Source organism: Lepisosteus oculatus, chromosome 24, assembly GCF_040954835.1.
Source record: "Lepisosteus oculatus isolate fLepOcu1 chromosome 24, fLepOcu1.hap2, whole genome shotgun sequence".
In the NCBI taxonomy this organism is placed as follows: domain Eukaryota; kingdom Metazoa; phylum Chordata; class Actinopteri; order Semionotiformes; family Lepisosteidae; genus Lepisosteus; species Lepisosteus oculatus.
The window spans coordinates 14,583,755-14,601,988 of NC_090719.1; the positions used below are offsets into that span (position 1 = coordinate 14,583,755).

The window sequence follows — 18,234 nt, forward strand, 5'->3', positions numbered from 1 at the left end:
GGGAAGACCCAATTTCTCAGGGGGTTACTAACTTCATGACTTATCAAAATGGTTTGATTTGCTTTAAATAATTAATAAACAATCCCAGGGCATTTCTCGAAAAAAAGTCATGGCCTCCTCATAGTCCTCATTTATGAACTGGCTCCATCACTCTGCTCTCCTCCCCGCTGAGAGCTGGTGTGTGGGGAGCGGACTGGCGCACTCTGGCTGCCATCACATCATCATGGTGGGAGCGGCACATTGGTGGTGGTGGTGGGATTTTCCATTCCGTCTATAGCGCTGGGAGTGGAGTGTCCAGGAAGCCGCTACGGAAGTGTGAGGAATTATAATTGATATAAACCCGGCGGGGCTGCGTTTCATGGCCTGATCGGATACCCCTCTGGTGTGAAACAGGAGAGAAGCTCCGGGTTCTGGGCTACAACCACAATGGGGAATGGTGTGAGGCGCAGACCAAGAATGGGCAAGGCTGGGTGCCCAGCAACTACATCACGCCGGTCAACAGCCTGGAGAAGCACTCCTGGTACCACGGCCCCGTGTCGCGCAACGCCGCCGAGTACCTGCTCAGCAGCGGCATCAACGGCAGCTTCCTGGTGCGGGAGAGCGAGAGCAGCCCGGGCCAGCGGTCCATCTCGCTGCGCTACGAGGGCCGGGTCTACCACTACCGCATCAACACCGCCTCCGACGGCAAGGTCAGTCCAGGGACTGAGGGCCCAGGGAATGCTGGGAATGGAGGGGGGGGCAGGCCTGTTCAGCAGCGTCTCTCTCTCTCTCTGCTGGTTGGAACCAGTTGATCCAAGGAGAGCCTACACCTGTTCTTGGGGGATCCTGGTGGCGCAGAGCATACAAACACTGATAGCACCCCAGGTCTGGAATTTGAACCCACTGCGTGCGATTGGGTCATATGAAGTGTAATTTGGGCGAAAGCTTGGCGTTTGCGGAGGTTTAACGATTGCCAAAGGCAATGGGGTTTACAAGTTGAGAAACGCGGTGCTTTAGGTTTACGAGTTATTCAGCTGCAGGAAGACAAAGACCAGACACTGGACCTCACTGCTTTTGTCGGTGAGGTGCTGATGGCTGAGCGTTTTATTGAAGGCTGAATGCTTATTAGGAGCCAGAGTAATTGCAGTGCTGGAGCTCATTAAGGTGGAGACCCACACTGCTTTGCAGACTGGCCATCTCCGAGACCCCAGCAGACTGGCTAGCCAGGTTATCCATTACTCATCCCAGTCTGCAGCTTGGAATGCGTCTTGTGAGGAGCAGATTTAATCCCAGAGGACTGAGGGGATTGCTAGGAGAGGGAGCCTTTAGATTGCTGGAGTCATCATCGCCTGGTAGGAATGTGCATCTCTCTCTCAGGGATATCCATCATACCCTTCATCCTACCATCAAGCTTTAATTCGGTTGTGCCTGAGCTGTTAGCTTCCTGGGGCTGCAGTTCCAATTTCTGAGGGGATTATTAACTTAATGACTTATCAAAATAGTCCAGATTCTTGCTTTATTAAATCGCAACCCCGCTGTTGTGGTTTCTGTTTGGGAAGAATGCATGATCAGTAAGTGAGGAATGCTGGCAGGTCCATGAAGATCATCGTGTAGTGGTACAGTGCCTGTATGTCTGCATCGGTCTTATTTCTATGCAGTTTTATTCTGCATTTCCCAGAGCTGCTGCAATAATCCATCTCCAGCAGAAATATAGCGATGGGACAGTTCATCCCAGTTTGACCTAGTTTTGTGCTCAATTTGATCAGCCTCCAGCATAATAAACCTATTGATCATGTGCTCTTGGGATGCTGTGAGTTGCAGGAGATAGGTTGCTGTGTCTGCAGAAGAGGCAGGTAAGATTGAAAACTGTCAGACTGTGCCAAGTTTCAGCAATGAAATGAAAGCTGCAGAAGTTAGTTGTCCAACGAGAAGCTTTTTTAGCCGAGATGCGAGGGGTTGAAGGGGTTTCCTCTCGCTGTGGGCCGCTGTCCCACCAGCGAGAGAATGAGAAAAGAAGAGGCCGGTCTGGAGAAATGTAGTCGTGGGTCTTGGGGTTCTGACCCTGCGCGCCCCGCTCCTCCCCCACAGCTCTACGTGTCCTCCGAGAGCCGCTTCAACACGCTGGCCGAGCTGGTGCACCACCACTCCACGGTGGCGGACGGCCTGATCACCACGCTGCACTACCCCGCGCCCAAGCGCAACAAGCCCACCGTCTACGGGGTGTCGCCCAACTACGACAAGTGGGAGATGGAGCGCACCGACATCACCATGAAGCACAAGCTGGGCGGCGGGCAGTACGGCGAGGTCTACGAGGGAGTCTGGAAGAAGTACAGCCTCACCGTGGCCGTCAAGACCCTCAAGGTACGCCGGGGAGAGACATCCGGGACCCCCCAGTCCTTGGAGAGTTCTGAACGATTCGGAATTTCGACTTGTTTTGGGGGGGCCTAATCAGCCGCCTATCCAATCGTTGTCCGTTATTTTAGTTACAGATGGGAAGTTAGGGCTCTCGCAGACGGAAAACCAGCAGTCGCCCCCCTCCCTTAACTGCGGGCGGACAGCAGGTGGAGTCTGGGCCCTCTTGTCAGCCAAGCAGAGGCCCAGGCTGCTGGGGATACCCAGATAAATGACTGCTCGACCTGCTAAACAAAATCAAAGAACTGCCATGGGTAGAATTATGCATTCGTTGCCTTCTGCCATCTGAGATGTTGTTTTACTCCAAGTGGGATTAAAACGAGAGAGTAGGATTGTAAGAAAACTAGGAATTGCTCACGGAAGAGCATGCGATTCTAAGAAAGCAGAACATGATACTGTGTCACCACCTACTGTCGACTTTGAGTACTTGCAACCTGGTTTCATCTACTGGCATGATACAAATCTGTTTAAATTGAAACTCCTTGTGTGTTGTGGCCAGGGTGACCAAATATCTTTGTTAACTGGGACTGGGCAGATTTTTCAAACTATCTTAAATGTAAAAAGACTTAAATACATAAATTCAGCATTGTGCCTTTGCTGAGATTAAAGGCACATAAAAACAAAAATTGACATTGTGCTTTTAAACAAATCCCTACCTCTTAGCTCAGATGTTCACGTGGCCTGATAATAGACGACAGCTGATCAGTCTCGCAAATTGACTGTGCACAGGCTTTAAGCACAGAATTCCTGCTCTGCAAAGTTGTAAAGCTGAGTTTACAGATGGATGTCTATCGATGTAAGGGCATTAGCAATATTGTCCGGTCTCAAACAGTCCCAATGAACAGCTCTAGCTGTAGTAAATACGTAATCTGGTAGATAAGCATTGCTCTGATTACCTGAAATGCAAGTTCAGATTGTACTACCATACAAATATCTGTGATTAAAAGCCGTTCTTTCTATTTTCTTTAAAAGTAGTGAAGTGTTACATTGTTGCAATGTGTTTTTTTTTCTTTTTTAGGAGGACACGATGGAAGTTGAGGAATTTCTGAAAGAGGCTGCCGTGATGAAAGAGATAAAGCACCCTAATCTTGTGCAGCTACTCGGTAAGGCATCAAGCCTTTTAATGAACCTCCTTGCTTCTTGTCAAATGCGGTACTAGGAAAATCTTATACGTTGCATCTCTCTGTAAAAATTAGACTGTATCACAAAATTCTAGACTTAAGTAGATCACTGTCCAGGAGTTGCAAACCCACATGTGTGTTATTGAACAACCTGAGTTTTCTGTTACAACATCTTGTTAGACGTAGGCAGTTTCTGAGAAGCCATCTGAAATTAATTTCACGCTTTTCCGCTGTGAGGTAGATGTTTTTTTTTTTTTCATTGCTCAACAATACTTTTGTTGTGTTGAAACATGTGATTCTTTGCTGTATCGGAGTCCCATCGCTGCATGGACTTAAACCAAGGATCTGTCAGAAGGTAGATGCTGTCACGTTGGCTTCTTGGGTTTCAGCCTTTAAAATATTTCAACAGGAAGAGTTTCTACAGAAGGAATTTGCGTAGGCGTCTGTGAATTAACACCCCCCCTTCCCTTCTCCCCTCTTGAGTTTGGAGCCTTGCGAGCTTTTTGTTTTTCAGCCTGGAGGGGATCACATGCTGCCTTTGTCCAATTCAGTTGGGATTTTTTTTTTTAAAGCGCAAAAAAAACATTTCAGCAAGAGAAAAAAAAGTTTTTAGCTGCGTCATTGATGGGTTCCAACCTCTGTCAGCACAAAGACACATTTCAAGGTCACCGGGAATCGGGAATGCGAATTTTGAGAGCCGATCGGTTTGGCATTTCAGTTCTGCGGTTCTCTGAAAAACCCCACAGATGGTTTAACGAGGCAAAATAGGCAGAGAGCCACTGAGTAGGCTGGGTGGTATTTGGGGGGGGGGGGGAGGGGGGTCGTGCTGCTGGATTTTGGGGGTACGAGAGGGATTGTCCGGACTTGAGTGAGACGTGCTTCGGCCCCCTCCCCCCCCAGCGGGTGCAAGGTGTTGTGGGACGCACGGCGAGTCGCATCCGGGAACGGATCGACGCTCCCCGGTGGGCGGAGCTGATTTTCTTGCTTCAAGCGGATAGCGGCGCGTCTCGGTCCTGGTGGGCCGGCGGCGTCTCGGGCTCTCCCCCTCACCCCCTCACCCCACCCCCCACCGTTTCTCACCACGCGTCCTGCCCCCGTGTCTTTGTGCTGGGCGCAACAGGCGTGTGCACCAGGGAGCCTCCCTTCTACATCATCACGGAGTTCATGACGCACGGGAATCTGCTGGACTACCTGCGGGAGTGCAACCGCGCGGAGGTGAACGCCGTGGTGCTGCTCTACATGGCCACGCAGATCTCCTCCGCCATGGAGTACCTGGAGAAGAAGAACTTCATCCACAGGTCAGTCTCCCCAGAGGCCCAAACGCGCCCTCCTTTAGAAGATTTTGTTTTCCACAGAAGCACATTGCTAGCCATCGAGGGAGAAAAAAGTCCCCCTGTATCTCGTACTTCCGAGAAAATCATGACGTTCTTTAATGGGCGTTAATCAGGCTTTCGGTTTTAAGCAGAAAAATCCGTTCTGAAAGCGCCGTTCTCGTTTGAGGGTACGTGCGAGTGTCCCCTTGGTTAAAACGGTTTACATGAGGTACAAACCCCAGGGGGAGGTAAGTCTGTGTGCATTCTGCAGCGTCGCACAGTGAAAAATAAACACACAGTTCCAGCTAAGCTGTCGGTACCTTGAAGGTCCTGTTTGTATCTTCTGAACGGTTTTTCCTGCCTGCAGGGACCTTGCTGCCAGGAACTGCCTGGTTGGGGAAAACCACTTAGTGAAGGTGGCTGACTTCGGGCTGAGCCGGCTGATGACGGGGGACACCTACACAGCCCATGCGGGGGCCAAGTTTCCCATCAAGTGGACTGCACCAGAGAGTCTGGCTTACAACAAGTTCTCCATCAAGTCTGACGTGTGGGGTCAGTGGAACAGCTTTAGTGCATCGTTTGCAGAATGTCTCCGACCGTTAAATTAGGGGTAGTTCCCGCAAATTATCGGTACTTCTTAACTGCAGGGCTTATAATAAGAACAGGTGCACGTCGTAGTCATATTCCATAAAACAAAGATAAAAGGGTCAAGATTTTATTTTGGGCTCTGGATACAAATGCAGATGGTAAAAGGGTAAAGGAAGGTTAATGAAGGCGTCAACTCAGTGTTGAGTTATAGATTCGATGCCAGAGGTTTGGAAACAGGACACTGTTGGAGCCATTTTCTCATATTTCTGAAGTAGAAAGTGACTTAACAAAAACGGAATGGGAGCTGACGACGGTACAGGTTTTGTTTTCCGAGATGATCTCACCCCGGCCTCCCCAGAGATCAACCTCCTCTCCGGACTAACTGCTGAAAAAGTGCTACTAACTTTTGTAGCACTTTTTCAGCAGACCAGGATTTTAAAATTTGTTCCAGAAGTGCCCGAGCTAGGGTTAGGGTTTGACAGCACCTAGGCATATTCTGATGCATTTGTTGTGCATTGGGATGCATTTGAAATACAGGAAAGGTGTTGGTTTTTAGTTTCCTTGAAAATTTAATTTTTCCCCATTTTCTCATTTTTTATAAGCCCCATGCCTGTCAGGCAAACACAGTCAACGCTGAATGTTTTGAAAACAGCCTTTCTACATGCTGAATCCTCTTATTTTATGTGGTTTAAAACAAACTAAATGGAAAGTATGTTCAAACTTTAGTGGTAAATGTAATCCTAAGCTGTAAACAGCAAAAATCATGCACATTTAATATACCATTTCAGCAGCAGGTTGCAAAAACCTAGATAATGCAGAATTAAAACAGATTGAAAGCAGATACCTTTAAAGTACTGAAATACTGCCATTGTGAATGTTTCTGAACAATTTGTACTCATTTTACTAACTTTTGTAGCACTTTTTCAGCAGACCAGGATTTTAAAATTTGTTCCCGAAGTGCCCGAGCTAGGGTTAGGGTTAGGGTTTGACAGCACCTAGACATATTCTGATGCATTTGTTGTGCATTGGGATGCATTTGAAATACAGGAAAGGTGTTGGTTTTTAGTTTCCTTGAAAATTTAATTTTTCCCCATTTTCTCATTTTTTATAAGCCCCATGCCTGTCAGGCAAACACAGTCAACGCTGAATGTTTTGAAAACAGCCTTTCTACATGCTGAATCCTCTTATTTTATGTGGTTTAAAATAAACTAACTGGAAAGTATGTTCAAACTTTAGTGGTAAATGTAATCCTAAGCTGTAAACAGCAAAAATCATGCACATTTAATATACCATTTCAGCAGCAGGTTGCAAAAACCTAGATAATGCAGAATTAAAACAGATTGAAAGCAGATACCTTTAAAGTACTGAAATACTGCCATTGTGAATGTTTCTGAACAATTTGTACTCATTTTACTAACTTTTGTAGCACTTTTTCAGCAGACCAGGATTTTAAAATTTGTTCCCGAAGTGCCCGAGCTAGGGTTAGGGTTTGACAGCACCTAGACATATTCTGATGCATTTGTTGTGCATTGGGATGCATTTGAAATACAGGAAAGGTGTTGGTTTTTAGTTTCCTTGAAAATTTAATTTTTCCCCATTTTCTCATTTTTTATAAGCCCCATGCCTGTCAGGCAAACACAGTCAACGCTGAATGTTTTGAAAACAGCCTTTCTACATGCTGAATCCTCTTATTTTATGTGGTTTAAAACAAACTAAATGGAAAGTATGTTCAAACTTTAGTGGTAAATGTAATCCTAAGCTGTAAACAGCAAAAATCATGCACATTTAATATACCATTTCAGCAGCAGGTTGCAAAAACCTAGATAATGCAGAATTAAAACAGATTGAAAGCAGATACCTTTAAAGTACTGAAATACTGCCATTGTGAATGTTTCTGAACAATTTGTACTCATTTTACTAACTTTTGTAGCACTTTTTCAGCAGACCAGGATTTTAAAATTTGTTCCAGAAGTGCCCGAGCTAGGGTTAGGGTTAGGGTTTGACAGCACCTAGACATATTCTGATGCATTTGTTGTGCATTGGGATGCATTTGAAATACAGGAAAGGTGTTGGTTTTTAGTTTCCTTGAAAATTTAATTTTTCCCCATTTTCTCATTTTTTATAAGCCCCATGCCTGTCAGGCAAACACAGTCAACGCTGAATGTTTTGAAAACAGCCTTTCTACATGCTGAATCCTCTTATTTTATGTGGTTTAAAACAAACTAAATGGAAAGTATGTTCAAACTTTAGTGGTAAATGTAATCCTAAGCTGTAAACAGCAAAAATCATGCACATTTAATATACCATTTCAGCAGCAGGTTGCAAAAACCTAGATAATGCAGAATTAAAACAGATTGAAAGCAGATACCTTTAAAGTACTGAAATACTGCCGTTCTTCTTCCCTGCAGCGTTCGGGGTGCTGCTGTGGGAGATCGCCACCTACGGCATGTCCCCTTACCCTGGTATCGACCTGTCCCAGGTGTACGAGCTGCTGGAGAAGGACTACCGCATGGACCGCCCAGAGGGTTGTCCGGAGAAGGTCTATGAGCTCATGAGGGCCTGTAAGTGCTCCAGCTTTGCGCTCCACATGCTTGATGTTATGTCCCGGGGGCACCGAGGGGCAAACTGTGCTGGATTTCTCAAGGTTCCTGCTTTTCCGTAATATTAGGCAACCCCTCGGTCTGGCTGTAGCGTCTGCTTACTGAAGACCATCGTTTAGCTTGTCGCGGGTAAATTCCCAAGACGGAATTTGTTTTGAATCCCTCGCCCTGTGCCGCGCGTACCGAGTTTGGCCGCCAGCTTAGTTTTGACAAGGTTCTGCCCGTTTTTTTGTTTTTTTTGCAAGGCTGGAAGTGGAACCCAGCGGAGAGACCGTCCTTCGCGGAAATCCACCAGGCTTTCGAAACCATGTTCCAGGAATCCAGCATCTCAGACGGTGGGGGAGGCCGTTTCTCACAGTGCCTGTATTTCGGGAGGCTCGCCTGCTTGCGCCCCCCCGGCCTCACCTGCTGTTGCTTGTGTGCCTTGCAGAGGTGGAGAAGGAGCTGGGAAAGAAGGGGAGGAAAGTGGCAGTGCCCCCCTCCCTCCTGCAGGCCCCCGAGCTACCCACTAAGACCAGGACCCTGCGCAGGAACATGGACAACAAGGACGGGGACAGCCCAGGTAAAACCACCGCACGGCCTTCACCTGTCAGCCGGCGGTGTCGATTCACGCAGGTGATCATCGCCGAACACACCAGGTGAACACACCTGGCCTCTCGGCCGATGGAAACATGCCAACAGGCTGCACTCGCTAAAATGACAGAGCGCAGCCGGATCCCGACAGAAATCGGATCGCTCGGATATGTGCTGAAGGACTGGTCTAAGACCACAGTCAAAGTTGGCGTGTTACTGCATTTCAAGTGCGGGTGTGAAGGGATCGTGGGAGTTGGGCCTTCACTTAAAATTTCGGCGCTCGTCACAAAAGAAATGTCCTTCGCCCGATGCCAGCAGACTCCTGACCGGCTAAGCTGCTGGGTTCTAAGGATGTTGAAAAGGTTCTGAGACCAAGGCGTCTGGAATGTTTCTAGAACGGTTGGTTTATGTAGTGGGATTGAGACAGAAACGGTTTCCTCAGGTGCGCGGTGACCCTAGAAGGGCAGGTTATTACAGGGTGATCGGGTTATCCAAACGCAGTGGATCTTTATTCGGGTCTCGTACATGTGAAAACTCGAGGCTGGGACTCGCTGTTGGAAGACGGCTGAATTGGTTCAGGTGGGCAGCTGTGTCAGCATGCTAGGGCTGGAAAGGGACAGGCGAAGGTTCATTCCCTGCTGAAAAGAGAAGGAAGGAAACAACGTTTTCGGCTGTGGAGCCTTCTTCGGGCGTGTCGAGCTTTGGCAGAAGAAGGCTCCACAGCCGAAGCGTTGCGTTTCCTTCCTTCTCTTTTCAGCTGGGAATAACCCGACTGGGATGGGACAGTGGGTAACCGGTTTGCCTTGTGTTTGCGCCGCAGACGCGGGGGACGCCGAAGTCGCCGTGTCCCCCATGCTGCCCAGGAAGGAGCGCCCGTTTCTGGACGGCAACCTGAACGAGGACGACCGCCTGCTGCCCCGGGACAAGGACAAGAAGACCAGCCTCTTCAGCGCCCTGATCAAGAAGAAGAAGAAGACCGCCCCGGCGCCGCCCAAGCGCAGCAGCTCCTTCCGCGAGGCGGACGGGCCGGGAGAGCGGCGGGCGGGGGGCGGGGACGCCGGCGAGGAGCTCCACAACGGCCTCTTCTTCCCCGAGCCGCCGGCCGCCGCGGGCGCCAACAACAACGCCTCGGGAGGCATCACCAACGGGGCGCCGGCGCTCTTCTCGCCGCACTCGCGGAAGAAGTGCGGCGCGGGGGGCAGGACCGCCGCCGCCCCCCCGACCGAGGAGGACCCCCTCTCCAACTCCAAGCGCTTCCTGCGCTCCTGCTCGGCCTCCAGCGTGCCCCCCGGCCCGGACAGGACGGAGTGGAAGTCCGTCACCCTGCCCCGGGACCTGCAGTCCTGCGGGCGCCACTTCGACTCGGGCACCTTCGGCGGCCGGCACGACAAGCCCGCCCTGCCGCGCAAGAGGGCCAACGAGCCGAGGGCGGAGCCCGGCCCGCGCGTGGGCACCCTCACACCGCCGCCGCGGCTGCCCCGGAAGGCGGAGGACGCGGGGGACGAGGTGTTCAGGGACGCCGAGACCAGCCCCGGCTCCAGCCCCCCCACCCTGACCCCCAAGCTGAGCCGCCGGCCCCAGGGGCCCGGGGAGGGGGTCAAGACCAGCGCCCTGCAGGCGGAGCTCCTGCAGAAGCCCAACGCCTTCACGGAGGAGGGCCGCGCCCGCAGGCTGAAGCAGCAGCAGCCCGATCACCTGGCCCCGAGGGAGAAGGGCAAGCTGCAGAAGCCCAAGCCGGCGCCCCCACCACCTCCACCCTCATCCGCCAAATCGGGAAAGGTCTCCTGGAGCCCCACCCAGGACGCCCCCGCCGTCATCTCGGATACCAAAGCAAAACCCTTTTCTCAGCTGCCCGAGCCCCTCCCTGCGAACACCAGCCCGCCGGAGGCTGGGAGAGCCCTCCAGCCACCAGAGGGAGCCAAAAAAGTCCTGCTGACCGGGGCGCCGAAACTCCAGCAGGGCAAGGGCTCCCCCTCGTCCGCCGGCGGCCAGCAGGCGGCGCCGCCGCCGTCGCAGCCACCGGGACCCTCCGGCGGCGAGCAGGCCTCGCCCACGGCCTTCATCCCCCTCATCAGCACCCGCCAGTCCCTGAGGAAGACCCGGCAGCCGCCGGAGAGGCACGTGAGCTCGGCCATCACGCGGGAGATGGTGCTGGAGGGCACAGAGCAGCTGCGCGCCGCCATCGGCCGGAACTCGGAGCAGACGGGCAGCCACGGGGCGGTGCTGGAGGCCGGCAAGAACCTGTCCAAGTACTGCGTCAGCTACGTGGAGTCCATTCAGCAGATGAGGAACAAGTTCGCCTTCCGGGAGGCCATCAACAAGCTGGAGAGCAGCCTGAGGGAGCTGCAGATCTGCCCGGCCACCACCGGGGGCGCTGCTTCCACGCAGGACTTCACCAGGCTGCTGTCCTCCGTCAAGGAGATCAGCGACATCGTCCAGAGGTAGCAGAGGGGCTCCCGAGGGAAGCGCTGCGACCGCTCGTCGTGTCGTTTAACGTCGTGTAAGCAAAAGGGCACAGGATTTCAGTCACACGAGGCACGTTTACGCGGCCTTCCTCGCCTTCCGTCGGGGAGGGGACGCGAGGGGGGAAAAAACAGGCTTTCTGTGCACAGGATCAAAGGAACCTTTTGGAATTTTTAGAATGTTTTTTTTTTCGGCCTTTTTAAAATACGAAAATCCGAACGGAGCTCGGCCGGCCTTTAAAAGGACAGCTTACATCCAATGTTGTATCACTTGAATGATCTGTAGTGGGTCCTTATTTTCTCCCTAACTTCAGGTGTCAGGTTTGTTTTTTTTTTTATCTCTGTCGTTAAAGCAAGTAGCTTGGGTGTACCGTGTTTTTAACTGAAACCGGGCAGTTTGCACATGTATGTCGGTGCAATTTCGAATCGTTTTACAATGCAGATGTTGTGAACCCTTTGTCACAAATACCAAATGTTGATTCACAGTCTTAGTGTGTGTGATCACCAGTCAGTGCCTCTTCAGTGCCAGCCTATGTGATGAGGGCTGAAGGGCCAGGCTGGGTCGGATGCCTTATCTGAGATACACTTTAACAGCCTAGAATAAATGGGCACACTGGAAGAGCCATAAAGGCTAATTTCAGAAAACAAAGCTGCTCAAGGGTCCGTCTGTCTGTCTGTCTGTCTGACAGGAGTGGAGGACTTGTTTTACTCCGGTGTCTTAGAGATCCAATTTAATATCTTTATGCTTTCCAAGAACGTTACCGTCACCTTTTATTGTCGAGTGGTGGTAGAGTCCTGTCTTGGGAGGGAGAAGGGATTGAGAAAAGAGAATTTAGCATCTGTTCGCAGCCTTACTAGTGCCTTAAAATGCCTTCAATGGAAATGCAAAAAGAAAGAGACTGCAAACCAGCCCTTGGAGAATGGCCTTCAAAAACGTTTAAATCGGCTGCCTGGAATATCTACGGACTTCTGATCCTGTACCGAAAACACTACTGTTTCGAAAGGATTTGGAAAAGAAACCTAGAATCTGCATTGGAAACGCAAATTCCCTGGGATTGGAAACGTACTTTGATTTCTTTTTTGCTGTTATTTTGGTCGTCTTCAGAGTGAATACTAAGGCTGTCGGCGTGCGTTTTATCAGTCTGTGTAGGGACAGATCTTGGTAATATTTGTATATACTTACCAAAACCAATAAGTCACTTTGTAGTCAGTGGTTATATTGTTAGGATTGTCCTTTTTGTTTTGTTTTTTAAATAATGTAATTAATTTTTCAGTATTAGTTAATGCTCTTTTCAACACATTTGCCCTCACTGACTGCAGTGACTGAGGCCACAATTTACCACGAGCTGCCTTCTCTCCTTCTCACCAAGGTACTGTGTTTTTGTCGTCTTTGTTTTTTTTGTCCTTATTAAAAAGTGCCACTATCTGTTCCACTTGTATCCGAGCCTCACCAATTTAGACCTGTAGTTATGTTTTTTTCCTTTTGTGTAAATATCTCCTGTTTCCTTTGTTGTTTTTCCTCTGTAACACCTACAGTGCAATTCTCTGATAAAATACAAAGCATTTATGCTACTTGAAATGAATCCCTTTGTGGCTGCAAATTCTTACTTCGGGTGGGAAGAATTTCCTGCGGTTTGTCCTTTAAACATCATATTTAGAACTTTTATTCTCGTCTGTGATGTATTTAGTGCGCGCTTGTGCTTACTACAGCCGTTAAGAAACCTGTGAAAACGACAAACCCGCTAAAATGACTAACCATCGTATTGCCATCGTGACAGTAGTTTAAACGCATTGCGGCTCTAGAGAACAGTCCACACAGGATAAGTCTCCAATCGCCATTCCCCACAGCACTGACATATACAGATGGCAAAATCAAGACAGGACTGTGATTATCCGTTGCGAAGAATAATTATGAAGTACAGCTTGACATGAGACACTATTTCATTGACAAAATGATGAGACTTTCTTACTTCACTAGTATTCCCAGAAGTTGCTAAGCGTGCGGAAATCTAATCTTACAAATCGTGGATTTTTCTCCGTCTAAATAGGCGGAATTGGAGAATTTGTGCTGTGAGCGTGCATTTAGTCTGCGACTTTTCGTTTGTAGTCGTAGTAATGGAGGGGTAGGAATGGTGCCTAAAATGTCCGGTTTAAAATTTAATTTCATTGTTTTTTTTTCCCCCAACATGCTTGTTTGCTTTATTATGCAGGAGGTTTGCCGAAATTGCAAAAAAGAAAACAACCGCTGAAGGATTTTATATAAGGCTTCACCTCCTGTACTGTTTCGGTGAAAAGAGGTATTTTTTTTATTTTTTTAAACATTTTGTTGCGAGTAGCAAAACACTGGTGAGCCGTGCCAGAAACTGGAGTTTTGCAGTTGCTTTTCTGTGTATCTGCGGACAGCGCCTCAGACCTCTACCTCGCACTACACGATCGCACTAAACCTGACTTGTAGTGGGACTTGAGCTGTGCGTACTGTCTGGAAAACCTGTGCACGTGTTTTCTGCAAACGGGACTTGAGCCACCTTCATTTCAAGGCACCAGTGTAAACGCCATTATGGCGGACAGGGTGCCAGGCTCTGTCATTTGCATCCGACTCTGGAATGCATGCAGCCCCAATCTGACATGGTTTGGTTTTATACGTAGATGACAACATAAAGATGGCTTTGTGGAAGGATCTCCACCTGCTTAATCTTTAAGCCCCGAGCCCCGTACTTAATTCAGAAAAGGCGCATTTCTATCAATCGGTCCAAAACCGGGAATTCACGCCCAACTCCCACCTCATTCCCCATCCTCAATCTCTCCGTTGAAGTCATCCCTATCCCTCTGTCGACTCAAAGAGTGTGGACCGGGCTGAGTTTTTGCAGTACACCAGATTCGGGCATGACGAGAAGAGATCGGTGTCACTGTGCGGATCTGCAAGTATAAGAGAGTTTACCAGCGATTAATAATAAACCATACAGATAACTAAAAGAACGAGGAGAGCCACCGGGGAGCTGACATAATGGACAGAGGAGTCCAAGCACAATGATCAGTTACAGCTCGTTTATTGTTTGGAAACGCGTGACATTTTCAGTGCATGCCTTTATCTTCACGGAGGCCATACGCAGCAGGGATGCATGTCTATATCGTCCTTTAAAGCTGGGCAGTGACTCTTCGGCGTGGAAGGATCAACAAGCGCACGTGTGTGTGTGTGTGGGGGTGGGTGTGTGGTGTGGGGCGTCCTGCAGCCGGGCGGTCCGGGTTACTTTCTACCGAACCGGAAGCTGAAGCCCCCTTTCCGCCTGTAGCCGTTGAGCTCCTCCGCCAGCATCTCCAGGTCGTCGGCGCGTTTGTGAGCGGGCTTGAGCACCAGCTGTAGCAGCAGGGGCCCGTCCCGGCTCCCGCCCTCCTTCCCCAGCAGTTCCAGCTCTTCCTCCTCCTCCTCCTCCTCCCCCTCCCCCCGCCCGAAGCGGAAGCGGAAGCCGGCGCGCTCCTTGTCGTAGTCCTGCAGCTCCTTGACGGCGCTGACCAGCGTGCCGGGGTCGGCCAGTCTCCTCGGCCGCGGCTGCGCGCCCGGCGCCAGCGCGGCGGCGTCCCACGGGGCCGGGGCTCGTCTGTCCCTGGAGCTGCTGTCGGCCCTGAAGCAGTTGCCCAGCTCTAGAAACAGCAGGATGTACGGAGGGCAGGCGGCTTTCATCTGCGCGGGTGGAGGAGAGAAAGCCGTTAGTGTTCGCCATGCACTCTTCTTGTTCGGCTAAGGGATGAACCCTTTACGTTTTATAAAGAGCAGAGGGATCTAGGGATCATGCTTGGTGCCGTCCGGTTTGATGGTATTCTTAAAATAGTCAAATACCTGTTGGTAACAAAAAAGTATGAAACGGAAGCACATTTTAATCTTTAAGCTAAAAAACGATGTGGCTTTGTTGTTGCCGTTTTTTTTTTGTGTGTGTTATTACAGCGTGTGTCTTTTTAAGCGGTGTGGAGTTCCATCAAGGACGCGTTACTGTGCGGGTCAGGTCGGAAACGTCTGCAGGAGGACCCGCCGGATGGGCTGGGAAAGTGCCTTTTCCTCTTGGCAGGACGCGCTCGGCGTGCTGCACTCTCTCAAGCAAGTATTTCGAGAAAATGCACGGCACGATGTCGGGTGCAGGACTTATAATTACATGGGTAAGTCTGTCTGGCTAGCAATCATAAAAATGCGTTGATGTTGTTTTTTTTCAGCCGTTTAAAATGCTACAGTTCAAACGCACCGTTTCCAGTGCACCAGAGCGAAGAGACACGGAAACATCTCAGCCTGCGTCTGGGCGCATTTGTTTGCGACTTCACAAATCGCCGTCCCGTCATTTCAGAGACATGTTATGGACCCCTGTGTGATATATACATATATTATTTTACCTACCCACTTAAACTGGGAACGACCTCCCTTTCTGATAGCCTGGAGAGCAGTCAGAGTGCCTCACCTGGGATTCACAATGAGCAGTATCATTGGTTGAACCCGCGTCCAAACACTGTAAGTCCTGAGCTCCAGCCTCTAGGCTCTCTGCAGTACCCTGTGCATTGCGGCTTGCAAGCAAAAGTTATTTCAGAAATTGATTCATGTCCATGCAGTTCTGTGCGCCTCAACGCCCTTCACACGGTAACCGAATCCTAAACCCTTCCTGTGCAAACTGGCCCACTTGTCCCAACAATGTGTGCTCAACACGAAATGGGTGGTATTTCAGAGTTTGCATCAAATCACACGCACACACATAAACAAGCCTCCTAAAGCTATAACGATTACTCGCATCAAATTCAAAATGCATCTTAAGAAAATGCGTCCGTTTCCCCCTTGGCTCTGGTACTCACAGCTGTCTTTGGTCACGGAGGCGGGCTGGGACTCTTGCACCAGGATGGTCGAGTGATTCAGTCTCTGCGGATGACGACGTCGGGTTTTTATATATATCCATGCAGGGTGTCTGTGGAAAGGATGACCCCTCATCTGGAGCACCACGCAGCCCTCCACACTGTCGGGGCCCTGCACTTGTGTAATTGACATTCTTCTCGCTTGGATCTCGTTTCGGGGGAAATTGAACGAAAAGGTTTTAACAACGTCTCATAAAAGACGGACTTTTCCGTAATTGTGATGTCGGTTCCAAATTGACCCTCTCGACAGAACAAGTCTCCCCGCATTCGCCCGTGATGCAATTAAAGGCCAGACACGTTTCCGAGGACCAGACAGCAATAAAAGACTCTTTTCATTGCTTCACCCGAGTGATGAGCGCGGCGCTCTTAGGCTCCTGACAGTGAAGAAATTAAATACACGGAATGTTAAAGCATTAAGTGTCGTTACCGTGTGTGGCTAAGCACTTACTTCACATGTTTCCGCATGATGTCAGACTCTAAAAGTTGTGTTGTTTCTAGGGCTTGAGTCAGTCAGATCCCGAGTCGCGGTATCCATTGAAGACGAAGGCATGTCCCTGCGCGCAGACCTCCTTTCGCTCCGTCAGTCCTTGAACGGCGAATGCATCACGCTCTCGTTGACAAAATAACACTTTTAATTGTAGTGTGAGCTATGTTACGTTTAAGTAAAAAAATCATATTAAAACGGCACGTTTTGAATTCAGTTGTACTCTAAGAAATCGTGCCTTTGTGGGGAAAAAATAACCCATTTTAAAATACATTATAGTCTTTAATAATGGTGAAAGGCCGCTTGTACTTGTGCTTCATTTTATGTATGGAAATGGAACAAGGAAAACAGATGTGAATTTCAAAATTCTCAGTAAACATACCAAAACGCTAATGATAGATGAGGCTGTTGCGTTTTTCAAAGCCGGTTGAGCCAGTATTCAAGTCCACTAGCTTCAAACCTCTAGTCTTACTCGTTACAAATAAGGAGTAAGAATTGAAAAATATTTGACTGGTACAAATAATGGTCGGTTGTCTTTCTGTTTTCTGTTACGTACATAATGTATGCAATTGCCAGATAGCTACGGACCTTTTTAGTGACCTTTACATCCTTGTAGAATATCTCGTTTTCTGGTGTGTGCTTCCTTCCAGATGAGTCAGATAAAATACTGCGGTGTTAAGTGATATAGCATTTGTGAAAACTAAACATGCTTGATACATCTTCCTCAGCCATTTCACGGCCAATCCGTCCAAAGAAGATGGATTTTGTTCTTGTTGTTTGGGTAATATCAGAGTTATATGGACACGCAACCTCAGCAATAGATATGATATTGTATTAATAGACTTTTGACAAAGTTCCTCATAAAAGGCTAATAAATTAAAGGCGTTCTCGGTAGTGCAGGGTTGGGATTTAAATCCACAGGAAAAAACAGAAAACGTCGGGTTTCCAAGTAAAACGTTTTTCCTTCATCTAAACATGAGCGTTTGGGATTGAAAAACAAAGAATTGAACGGCGGTATTAAAAGGAAATGTCATTGCGTCATTGGTCCTGATAATTAGATTCCAAAGTCAGTTGACAATATCCTGCACTTTTCTAAAGCGAGTGTACGAAGCATGCACACTAGGTACAACATCGTTGGTCAAATTATTTCATTAGCTGCGTGATTGTAGGCGAGGTCATTAATAAGCACCTGTACTGAGACCTGGCCAACAAGCACTGTTTTTATGCACAGTGCCCAAAAGATGGCCAGCAGTGATTTAGCACTGGGGTAGTTATAGGCAGAGTTTCAGTCATCCCCAGCTTCCAGTGTTTATCCTGCCAGACGGTGATTAAGCACTTATTTCAATTGCAATCGAAACTTTTTTGGAACTGTTTCTTGTTGTCAGTTCACATGTTTTTCATGACCTGTGTTAGGAAGGTGGGCATCTCCTGGCTGTCATGACCTGTGAGCCTCGTACAAGGAGAGGTGTTTTGTTTAAGGAGAAGTGAGGGTGGTCTTTGCAGGACATAAGGGAAACGTCACAGCTCATCCACATAAAAACCCTCCTTCAGTAACCCCTTTCATCTACAGAGCTACAGATCTACATGGGCACAAAAGGTATCTGCAAAGTCATCTAGCACAATGACACTTTGTGTGTGTGTATAAGGTGTGTATGAATGAGCTATATTGATAAGTCCTATATTATGGGTACATCCCACTAAAGGTTTAAGCTGTAGTACGTTTGTTGCATCTGCTTGCAACTACCAATCCAATAAACAAAACCTAATTTGAGTTTTCTCTGCAGTCAGCAGTAGGCATGTGGCAGGGAGATGTGAGTC

At 48.9% G+C, this 18,234-nt stretch overlaps 2 protein-coding genes and 1 long non-coding RNA gene across 6 annotated transcripts in view; 2 read left to right on the plus strand and 1 right to left on the minus strand.

Moving 5' to 3' along the window:
* abl1 (c-abl oncogene 1, non-receptor tyrosine kinase) overlaps positions 1-12,631 on the plus strand; it is a 37,918-nt gene extending 25,287 nt beyond the window's left edge. For both annotated transcript variants that reach the window (XM_069183585.1, XM_069183587.1), the window contains exons 3-11: positions 394-689; positions 2,068-2,340; positions 3,410-3,494; positions 4,633-4,810; positions 5,193-5,377; positions 7,822-7,974; positions 8,259-8,348; positions 8,444-8,575; positions 9,407-12,631. In XM_069183585.1, coding sequence (XP_069039686.1) covers positions 394-689; positions 2,068-2,340; positions 3,410-3,494; positions 4,633-4,810; positions 5,193-5,377; positions 7,822-7,974; positions 8,259-8,348; positions 8,444-8,575; positions 9,407-11,031 — 3,017 coding nt within the window. In that variant the 3' untranslated portion in view covers positions 11,032-12,631. The remainder of the gene's footprint in view (positions 1-393; positions 690-2,067; positions 2,341-3,409; positions 3,495-4,632; positions 4,811-5,192; positions 5,378-7,821; positions 7,975-8,258; positions 8,349-8,443; positions 8,576-9,406) is intronic.
* Positions 12,632-14,085: 1,454 nt separating this feature from the next.
* Positions 14,086-16,160, minus strand: LOC102692041 (orexigenic neuropeptide QRFP). Of its 2 annotated transcripts, none has more exons than XM_015367074.2 (2): positions 15,876-16,160; positions 14,086-14,727 (listed from the first exon to the last, which is right to left on the minus strand). In XM_015367074.2, the coding sequence occupies exon 2, from the start codon at positions 14,725-14,727 to the stop codon at positions 14,293-14,295; it is 435 nt and encodes a 144-aa protein (XP_015222560.2). In that variant the 5' UTR covers positions 15,876-16,160; the 3' UTR covers positions 14,086-14,292. The 2 variants fall into 2 exon arrangements, with proteins under 2 accessions (XP_015222560.2, XP_015222559.2); XM_015367073.2 differs by lacking the exon at positions 15,876-16,160 and adding an exon at positions 14,884-14,961.
* LOC138224947 (uncharacterized) lies at positions 14,662-18,227 on the plus strand. 2 transcript variants are annotated; one of them, XR_011183452.1, is made up of 3 exons: positions 14,662-14,752; positions 14,989-15,197; positions 16,431-18,227. It is a non-coding gene; the product is annotated as an uncharacterized lncRNA (long non-coding RNA). The 2 variants fall into 2 exon arrangements; XR_011183453.1 differs by having other exon boundaries at positions 15,005-15,197.
* The last annotated feature ends 7 nt before the right edge of the window (positions 18,228-18,234 follow it).

Coding starts and splice junctions, on each gene's coding strand:
- LOC102692041 (XM_015367073.2), bottom strand. CDS start 14,919: ATGTGCTTCCGTTTCATACTTTTTTGTTACCAACAG. Junction 14,728..14,883: donor TACTTTTTTGTTACCAACAG/GTATTTGACTAT, acceptor CCACCCGCGCAG/ATGAAAGCCGCCTGCCCTCC.